Genomic DNA, 10,892 nt, shown 5'->3' on the forward strand with positions numbered 1-10,892 from the left:
GGTTCTATAGCTGAGGCCCCACCTGATTGTCCCTCCCAGTGCTAGAGGCTACCTTTGAGGCGGTTTGATACAGTAGAGAGATATGGGAGGGAACAAACTTTTGTTCGAATTTAGTTTAGTTTCTGCCTTTATCTTTTCAGGCTTGTCAATTAATCTCAGACACTTAATCTGGAAAAGGGTGATCGACTCTCTCCCTTCAGAGTTATTGTAAGGATTTGGGATAATGCATATGAAATAAGCATACTTTGTTAATGCCATGTAAAAATCATCGCAGCCAGGCTGATGTCTCTTCCAGTGCAAAAGGTTACAGTGGGAGTGCTACCATTGTTCCTTAGTTCACTATAGCTCTATTTATAAAACTCAGTTGGCATTTTTATCATCCATGCTGCATATTTCCCATTCTGGCCTTCCCATACTTACTTATGTAGTTGATTAGAAAAACAAAATTCTATTTTAAGACTTTATGCTTATTTCACTGTTTGTTTGTTTTTCTCTTACTGTTAATTATCTTAGAAGTATTGCTTCATTATTGTATCTGTCATTCTTTTATAATACTCATTCTGATAACAAATGTTAGCATTAAACCATCTATAGATTTTATTGTTTTGTGGGCGGGGTAAATATGAACCTGAAAAAATGACAGGGCCATGAAGTCTTTGCTAGTGATAACCTTCATGATTAATATCAATTTTAAGGCACACCTATTTTTTTTAAAAAAAATATATATTTTGTTGATTTTTTACAGAGAGGAAGGGAGAGAGATAGAGAACTAGAAACGTCGATGAGAGAGAAACATCGACCAGCTGCCTCCTGCACACCCCCTACTGGGGATGTGCCAGCAACCAACGTACATGCCCCTGACCAGAATCGAACCTGGGACCTTTCAGTTCGCAGACCGAGGCTCTACCACTGTGCCAAACCGGTTTGGGCTTAAGGCATACCTATTGAGAGAATTGGAAATACTATGATTTTTTCAAGGGTAATCAATAATTTGAAATTTCATTATGGATTATTTTTAATAAAGCCAAACTGTACCTAAAACTGCAAGTAAAGTCATTTATATGAGTTTTCATTAAATTGATATAGTAAATATTATTTACAGTATATTTTATCACAAATACAATAGATATATTTCTGCAAGGGAGAGGACATTTCATTTAAATGCTTATTTTAAAATTAATTTTATCATAAAAAATAAAAATCAGGAGACTGAAAAATTCATATTTGTTTTTTGGTCATGTCTTGGTAATATAAGTAGTAATTAAATTTTTATGTGTGAAAGGGAACATATTATGCTTTTTCATAAAGCAGACATTAATGTTTAAATCTATTATTCTCCTTCTTTCTCTGTTTCAAATTTATGTATACAAAGTTCTTGTCAAATTCAGTAATATTCTAAATTTCTCACTTTAATGAAATTGTCGCACATTATTCTGAAAGTACTTTCACAAAGGGATGCGAGCAGCTACTATTGCTATGGAATGTCTTTTTTCAGTGAGATCGATCAACCTCATTTAAACTTCTATACTAAGGGCCTCTCTCTGTTCTTAATCTGATTTGGTTAGCTTCTAATGTTAATATTTTCCAGCATGAATTCTCAAAGTGAAAAAAAAACCCTAAAATAATGCAAAAGTTCAGAGTATATGATCTCACACTACCTGAATTTGTCACGTGATTACTAAGTGTGGATGCTGGCTGAGAATTTACTTTCACGGACCTGGTTTAATTGGTCTGAAAGACATTGCCAGTCAGAAATTCAGATACTTGGTGAGCAGTTTAAACTGGGTTGAATTAAAATTATATCTAATTTTTAAAATGTTGATTTCTTTATACCAAAGATAATGTGTACTAAGAGTATATATGTTGACAGATGGAGTAGATTTCTATTAGGTGATTTAAAGTTGCATGGTTTAGGACAGTGGTCGGTAAACTCATTAGTCAACAGAGCCAAATATCAACAGTATAATGATTGAAATTTCTTTGAGAGCCAAATTTTTTAAACTTAAACTTATTCTAACGCCACTTCTTCAAAATAGACTCACCCAGGCCGGGGTATTTTGTGGAAGAGCCACACTCAAGGGGCCAAAGAGCTACATGTGGCTTGTGAGCCACAGTTTGCCGACCACTAGTTTAGGACAATTATTGGCACTTTTGCTTTAAGGTATTGAGGCAGGTAATAATGAGCTATATGTGAGAAATAAGTTATGAGTATAGACAGTCTCTGGCTTAGAAGTATCACCCTCAAGTTCTGCTCCTTGTAATAGAAGAAGTTGTAACTGCACTTATTGCTTTACATAAACATGATGCATACATTTAAAATCTTACATCTAATGATAGGGAAAGCTCTAATTTAGGCTTGAAACATAATTGATGTTCATAATGATTTCTCTTTAGTAAAACAAATATCTTCTAAATTATAAAAAATGATTAAAATGTAACTTGTATAATTTTAGTGTTAAGGGTAGTTTTTTGTTTCTTTCTTATTCTTTGAAAATTAGACCCAGTAAAACCTTGAGTACTTCTAGAAATAAAGTTGTCAATGAGTTTGCTCTGAATATGAGAAGTCCTATTTTTACCTTAGATAGGAGAACACAACTTGACTTTAATGGCTTTTGACATTCAGGCGTTGAAATTTCATTAGAAGGAAACAATTCTCAATAAAAGGATACCCTATAATATTCAGAATTAGGTGTAACATTTCAATTTTTCCAGATCAAGAACTATAAATGAGTTAGAGAAGTGGTTTGAAGTTAATAATAAAGAATGATCAATTGACTTCACTTTTGGAATTGTTGCTGACTGGATTTTTCTGAAAAACTCTTCTGTTATAAAATACCTAGATACTCCATAAGTTGCTGAAAAAAGCACTTTTAAATATATAGGTGAGCTACCAAGAAAATAGTTGTGTGGAGACATACATATATATATATGTGTGTGTGTGTGTGTGTGTGTGTGTGTGTGTGTGTGTGTATATATATATATATATATATATATATATATATATATATATATATATATTAAAAGCCTAATATGCTAAGTGTTGACTGGCCGTTTGACCAATCAAAGTGTAACATGCTAATGATATGCTAAGGCTGCTCAACTTTACGCTACGACATGCACTGACCACCCTGGGCAGACAGTCGACTGGTTAACCAGTCACTATGATGTGCACTGACCACCAGGGGTAGATGCTCCTACCAGTAAGTTAGCTTGCTGCTGGGGTCCAGCCAATTGAGACTGAATGAGATGGGCCGGACATGCCCTGGAGCCCTCCCATAGTCTCTCCCTAGCTGGCCAATCTCCTGCAACCCTCCTCAGCCCCAAACCTGCACCAGTGGGGTCCCTTGACCTGGCCTGCACCCTCTTACAATCCAGGACTCCTCAGGGGATGTTGGAGAGCCAGTTTCGGCCTAATCCCACAGGCCAGGCTGAGGGACCCCACTGGTGCACGAATTTGTGCACTTGCCCTCTAGTCTTAAATAAAATTCAAATCTAGTAATGTATAAGTAAAAATACTTCACAAAATAAAATGACCAAGTAGAAGTTATCTTAAAATTGCAGGAATTATTTAGGATTAGAAAATAGGTCATTACATTAAATGAGAAATATTTTGTAATTGTTTTAGTAGATGCAGAGAAAGCAATTTGTTTAAAATTTATCAATCATTAATGATTAAAAAAGCAACATGACTTAGCAAACTAGGAGTAAAAGGGAGATGCCTTGACTTAATAAAAGCCATGAATCTAAAGTCAGGTAGCAAACATTATGCTTTAGGGTGAATTTGTAGAAGCTTCTCAATTAAAGTCAGACGAGATAAGGATACGTGCTGTATTTCCATTTATTCATCATTGCACAAGAAATCCCTACTAATGCATGAAGACAAGGGATAGAATAGAAGGTATAAGAATCAAGAATATGCAAACTTTCCCTGTGTTTGTTATAGACCATAAACCTAAGAATTTATCATTTAATAAATATTAAACTTAATGAGAGTAGAGAAATAGTAGGAAAAGATGTCATGCTACCCATTGCATAGCAAATAAAAGATAAGGTTTACTGCAACAAAATTAAAATATATATATCAAGAAAAAAAAGGGAAACAGTTAAAAGAGGACAATCTGGGTGAAATTATTTGTGATATGTATCTCAAAATATTTCTGTCCAGATTACATAAGTAACTCAGCACATTGGTTAAACAACAGCAACACAATAGAAAAGTGACCAAAGGAATTATAGTTTGGAAAAGCATAAACACTCATGTTCAGTGACCATATAAATATGTTTCTCAAAGGGAACTAGAAATTGAAACAAGGAAATATAGTTTCTTATAGAAAATTAAGTGGTGATGATGTATGGAAATGGGAACTTGACACGTTTCTCATGGCAGTGTAAATTCACACAACCCCTTTGGATAGGATAGCATTTTGGTTATTTCTAGCAAAATTTAAAATGTGCACAAGTTATGACTTAGCAAGTGCACATCTAAATAATTACTGTAGCACAAGGGTTGGCAAACTTTCTGTAAAGGGCCATATAGTAAATAGGTTAGCCATTGTAGGTCATATCATCTCCTTGCAGAAACTCTGTTGTACAGAAAAAGCATTCATAGACAATACATTAACAAATGAATGGCTGTGTTCAATGCAAGTTTATTTATAAACACTAAAACTTGAATGTTATATGCATTATTTGGTATAAAATACTATTCTCATTAAAAAATATAAAAATATTCTTAGCTCATTGGGCATGTAAAAAACAGGTTACTGGCCAGATCTGGCCTTTATAGAACATCACTTGTATATGTAAATGAAGTAGCCTGGAAGGATATTCATTGCATTATTTATAATAATAAATAAATGGAGGTATATGTCCATCAATATTGGTGTGTCTAAATAAAATGGAGGATTTTCATATACTCTATATAGCTACTAACAGTAATGAACTATAATTGATAATCGTATTAACATGCTTAGATCTCAAAAATAACATTGAATGAGAAAAGTAAGTGGTTGAATTACCCATAGAATATAATTTACTAATGACATTATGGATATTCTAAATATTTTTTTCCTGCATAGAGATATGTATGTAAATACAAAGTAAAATGACTAGAACAATACATATACAACTTTAGTTATAAATACCTAGTAGAGTGCCTAGCACAGAGTAAGGGCTCAATAATTTTGACAGTTTTTTTTCTGACCACTTGTTATTTTCTCCCACTGTTGTTATTTTAGAATTAGAGGCCTGGTGCATGAAATTTGTGCATGAGGTGGGGGGGGGGGGAGTTCCTCCTCAGCCCAGCCTGCACCCTCTCTAATCGGGGACCCCTTGGGGGATGTCTGACTGTTGGTCTAGACCGGCAGTCAGACATCCCTCTCACAATCCTGGACCACTGGCTTCCCAATCGCTCACTTGCCTGCCTGCCTGGTGGCACTTAACTGCTCCCCCCCCCCCCCCCCCCCGCCTAGTTACCCCTCACTGCCTCTCTGCATGCCAGCTTGATCGCCCCTAACTGCTCCCTGCTGCTGGTCTAGTCGCCCCTAACTGCCCCACACTGCCAGCCAGGTCTCCCCCAACTGCCCCCTCCTTGCCAGCTGGTTGCCCTTAACTAGCCCCTCCCCCCGCTGGCCTGGTCACCCCTGACTACCCCCCTCTGCTGGCCTGGTTGCCCCTAACTGCCCGCCCCCCCTGCCGCCGCCAGCATGATTGCCCCACACTGCCTCTGTGTGCCAGTCTGATCCCCCTGAACTGCTCCCCCCTGCCGACCTGGTCGCCCCTAACTGCCCCCCGCTGCCAGCCAGGTCACCACCAACTACTCTCTCCCTGCCAGCCTGGTCACCCCCAACTGTCCCTTCCCTGCCAGACTTGTTGCCCCTAACTATCTCCCCCCTGCTGCTGGCCTGATTGCCCCTCTTGCTTCCCCTGCTGGCCTAGTCACCCCTCACTGTCTCCTCTGCCAACCTAATCACTCCCAACTGTCTTCCTGCTGGCCTGGTTGCCCCCAGTTTTATCCACCTGCCAGACTGGTTGCCCCCAACTGCCTCCCCCCCCACTGGCCTGGTCACTGCTTACTGTCCCCACTTGCCAATCTGGTCACCCCTCATGTCTCCCCACCCCCACCGACCTGGGCACCCCATGCAGCCATTGTTCAGTCATTTAGTCATCCCTCGGGCCAGCCCTGGGTGGCTGGGCAGCTGATATTTGAGGCTTGCCTGCACCTATGGCCGGCCTGGGCAGCTGGGGGTCTGCTGCCCAGGGCCAGCCATAGGTGCAGGCAAGCCTCAAATATCAGCCTCCAACTTTGTGAGGGCATGATGATCAATTAGCATATTCCCTCTTTATTAGATAGGATTGCCTTTGCTTCTACAAAGATAATTCCATATATTATACCAGTTAGCTTGTGAACTTTTGGAAAGCCTGCCTACAATTCTGCCAGTTAAGAGGTTACTTCTAAAGTTCCTCCAGGAGAACCAGAGCTTGTTTTCTGGAATTTTGTTGAAACTGTTTGAGTTGCTTGGGAGCTATTCTTTTTTAAACCAGTTTGTGCATTTTTATACCACACTGCAAGCTGACAGCAAATTAGATGCATTTCAACAACTGGGCTGTAAATTAATGTAACCTTAGGTCTCTTGGGACTTACGTTCTGTTGTCTGCATCAAACTATGTCTTTTTCCTGGCTCATCATCGTCTTCCTTTTGTTTCTTCAAAGTTACCTTTTAATATCTTCTCTCACAGGTTTTTAATTGATAATTAGAAGAATGGTTATACTGTGAGTTTAGGAGGGAGATCTCATTTCAAGGAAGATGATGCATTAGATTGTTGTCTCATTGCTATAAAACACATCTTCACAACAATAATCTTCAGTGACTTCTGGGACCTGTCTGGAATTGTAAGAGCATTTTGTTTGTCTCTATTGACCAATAAAATTGAATTCTCTTCTTCCTTAGAGTGTCTTTAAACTTTCAAGAATGTCACAGGGTCCCAGGTTTGTCAAGATATCTTGTACAACAATACGTGTTGTCACTTACATGAATGCTTAGACATTTTTTAAAAATGTCATGTAGGAGTGGGGATTTTTCTATCCTGTACCCCCACCCCCAACAAGATCAAATGAAATTAATTTGGTTTCTCTATGTAGTTTTAAATAATTCTTTTGAGTTTTGTTGCTTGTGAGTTTTGTTGCTTGGTACTAACTTTGGCTAGCTTCCTGTGTTTGTTTTTGATACATTTAAACAATTTCTTGATGATTTTGGACTACCCTAAATTATGTGTCTTGACTTTATTGATCTTAATTTTTAGTTTGTAGTTGGCACTGCATAGTGTCTCTGTTTTTCTCTTCTTTTTTGGGGTGTGTATTTTAGTGTTTGAAAAGATGCTTTGGCCTTCTGCACACAGTAAGCTATGTCATTTTACACATAATGTAATATCACTGTCGCAAGGTAGAATAAAAAGTTCACCTGCTTCTGAATCAGAGATGGCCTGAGATATGGGCACAGTAAGTAATTTCATGAGTGCTTACATAGCACTGGAGGAAGAGTTTTGAGGACATCAGGCATTTATAAAAGTAAAAGAACACAGAAGAGATGAGGGCTTGTCAATACTAACTTCTTAGGTTTCAGAATTTTGCCGGCAATATTTTACTTATGCAGAGGATTTTTGACAATATTTCTATTGCATTTTGACTTGAGGTGGTAGCATCACTATTTAAATTGAAAATCCTTTCATAGTATAAATAAATTTCATTTATTGTTGTTTCATACAAAAACACAGTTAAAAGTAGCGAAATACAAAAAAGGGTACTCAGCTTTTTCCATGCAGAAATTGGTTCCTTATTAAATGTTTTAAGTATATCTTCTTAGTGAAGGATCTTGAAAAGAAACAATACAAAAAGTTTTTCCTTTTTAAGAGGCACTAAAATTGTTAAATGAAAGCAATAATGAATGGCTTTAAGAAAGAAAACTACCATTTTGTGAGAGAAAATTCAGGTTACCCAAGGATGGCAGCCATATGTAAATTGAAATTGACATTTGTAGCTTTCACAGTTTATGAATTATACTATAAGCATTGGGTTACTTGATCAGAGACCTGGCTTGAGGACTTGAGAGATGGGGCTTAGAAAGTGTGGGCGACCTTAGGTGACAGTCTTGGGAAAGCACTCATTCTGAGAGAATGGAAGGTACCTTTCAGAGGCAGTGGTTTGCCCTTAGAGGCCCAGTGGAGAAGGGAAAGAGAGAAGCAGCCGAAGTTGAGTTAAAAGAAAGTAATATAAAATGACCCCCCCCCCCAAAAAAAAGAAAGAAAGAAAGAAAAAAAGCGAATTGTTCCCACCACCATCACAAAAAATAGCATTTATTAATGAAATTGCACTCTAGTATTATCACAGAGGAGGATACTGTTCTTTGTTTGTTAATCCTCACCTGAGGATATTTTTTCCCCATTACTTTTTCAGAGAGAATGGAAGGGTGGCGGAGAAGATGAGAGAGGGAGAGAGAAATATCAATGTGAGAGAGACACATTAATTGGTTTCCTCCTACACATGACCCAATTAGGGGTGGGAGCAAACCTGCAACCCAGGTATGTGCCCTTGACTGGGAATTGAACCTGAGACCCTTTAGTGCCTGGGCTGAAACTCTAACCACTGACCCCCGTTGTCTAGGGCAAGGAGGGTACTCTTGAACTGAGAAACCTAACGAGCCAACTTATCTCCCTTCTTTCCGCCATCATGAGATAAGTTGCTATTGCTGGTCCTGGTAAAAAAATCACAAATAATTTTCAACAGAGAAAGAAGGAAGCATCTGGAGAGAGAGAGAGAGAGAGAGAGAGAGAGAGAGAGAGAGAGAGAGAGAGAGAGAGAGAGAGAGAGAGAGAGAGAGAGAGAGAGAGAGAGAGAGAGAGAGAGAGGAGAGAGAGAGAGAGAGAGAGAGAGAGAGAGAGAGAGAGAGAGAGAAACTCCATAAAATAGGAAAACAGAAATACAACATGAATAACCTAGCAATTGCATTATGAAATGACACCATAAATCAGACACTCCAATACTCACTATTGAAATGGATAAACAGGAAGATGTATGAAACAGGTGCTGACTGAACTCTAGAAAGAAATTGATGAAAAAAGACAAAAATCATTTTAGAAATGAAAACTAAATTACAAGGTACCTGAGGGATGATAGATATTACCAGAGTTCAGTAAAAGACATAAAGAATAGAAATGAAAGAGTCAAGAAAATGAAACTGAAATAAGAGAGATAAAAGGACCAGAGAGAAAGTGATAGAGAAAATTCAATATATTTATTTTGAGAATGAACTAGAAGAACAAATGAAAAATGTGCAAAAACATATTTCAAATTATAATGAAAAAACTTGTTAGAAATAGAAGGAGATCTGAATTTCCATTTTAAAAGACTCCTATGTGTTTGGGAGAATTGTTCAAGGACAACTAACTTTTAGCTATATCCTATATCTTAGCATTAGGCCTTAATATAAAAGGGGAAAAAATATCATTTGAGTCTCCAAGACAAAAATGTAATAACTAATTTTAAAATGTAAAATAAATTTTAAAATGGAAATAATTAAAATGGAAAGAAAATTAGCTTGGCATCACACTTCTAGCAACAAATAAAGCAAGAAAATGATGGACAAACATTTTTAAGAAATTAAAGATGAGTAACAATTTATTGTGAAACATTGAATCAGTAAGAAACTCCCAAGTCTAGTGATAATCAAGATTAGTTGTGAATTTTACTTAGTGTAATTAAAAAAAATGTCCTACAGTTCCCAAGAAAATTTTCACATTTATCTTTGGTTGATGCATACTTAGGTGTTTATGTCATATTTGCAACCTCAAACAAAATATAGGAACATGTTCAGAATGTTTCATAACAGCTACTTGGCATTTAAAAAATGTGATTCAAATTGCCATATGTCCATTTAAAAAATATTTTATCTTGACAGAATTTTGTGAGTGAAAAGTATTTCATCTTATATATATTACTTTAGATTTTTGGAATAAACAACAAAGACTATCTTTTTCATACTTCTGTGTACTCTTAGAATTCGTCAATTATTTATTATTTATTTATTTATTTATTTATTTATTTATTTATTTATTTTTAGCAGACATATATGGAAGCTGCTGGTGCCTTACCAGGAATCAAGGCACTGGCACCAAACTGTACTGGCTAGTCATTGTATTCTTCTCCATCTCAGCCACACAGTAAAAAGGAAACAAGCAAATATGTCACTTTCACTTAGAACTATCCTTCATGAGGGCCCTAGCCTGCTTGGCTCAGTGGATGGAGCATAGATCTGTGGACTGAAGGGTCACAGGTTTGATTCCGGTCAAGGGCATATGCTTGGGTTTGCGGGCTCGATCCCCAGTAAGGGGTGTTCAGGAGGCAGCTGATGATTCATTCTCATCTTTGATGTTCTGTTCTCTCTCCCTCTCCTTTCCTCTCTGAAATCAATAAAAATATATTGGAAAAAAAAGAAATATCCTTTTTGAGGATGGAAAAAATTATAATTGGATTATTTAGCTTTTTATTATGCAGTTATAATAGTTATACAATATGTGCTTGGTACAGATCCTTTTTCAGATATATGATTTGCAAAAAATTTCTCTCTGTTTTTGTTGTTGTTTTTTCTTTCTTGTTAGTGTCCTTTGAAACATACAACTTTCAAATTTTGATGATACTCAATATATCTATTTTCCATTTGTTGCTTGGTATGTGTTTTATATACCTAAAAATGTAGATAGACTTTTAAAATATATATTGTGAAATGTTTTAAAATAATGTTTACTTTTGTCAATGAATATTTTATTTTATTGTGGTAAAATATACTATACTGTAGTATAAGCATGTCAAACTCAAAGGCTAACACCGGCCAGATAAA

At 36.8% G+C, this 10,892-nt stretch overlaps 1 protein-coding gene across 2 annotated transcripts in view; it reads left to right on the top strand.

Moving 5' to 3' along the window:
- Window positions 1-10,892, top strand: part of PIGK (phosphatidylinositol glycan anchor biosynthesis class K) — a 78,781-nt gene that overhangs the window by 40,572 nt on the left and 27,317 nt on the right. The window contains exon 10 of one of the 2 annotated variants that reach the window (XM_036445587.2): window positions 10,116-10,306. The exons of the other annotated variant lie outside the window; for it this stretch is intronic. Coding sequence (XP_036301480.2) covers window positions 10,116-10,305 — 190 coding nt within the window. The 3' untranslated portion in view covers window position 10,306. Of the gene's footprint in view, window positions 1-10,115; window positions 10,307-10,892 lie in introns of those variants that run through there. 2 annotated transcript variants of the gene reach the window in all.

This window comes from Pipistrellus kuhlii, unplaced genomic scaffold (genome assembly GCF_014108245.1).
Source record: "Pipistrellus kuhlii isolate mPipKuh1 unplaced genomic scaffold, mPipKuh1.p scaffold_m20_p_2, whole genome shotgun sequence".
In the NCBI taxonomy this organism is placed as follows: domain Eukaryota; kingdom Metazoa; phylum Chordata; class Mammalia; order Chiroptera; family Vespertilionidae; genus Pipistrellus; species Pipistrellus kuhlii.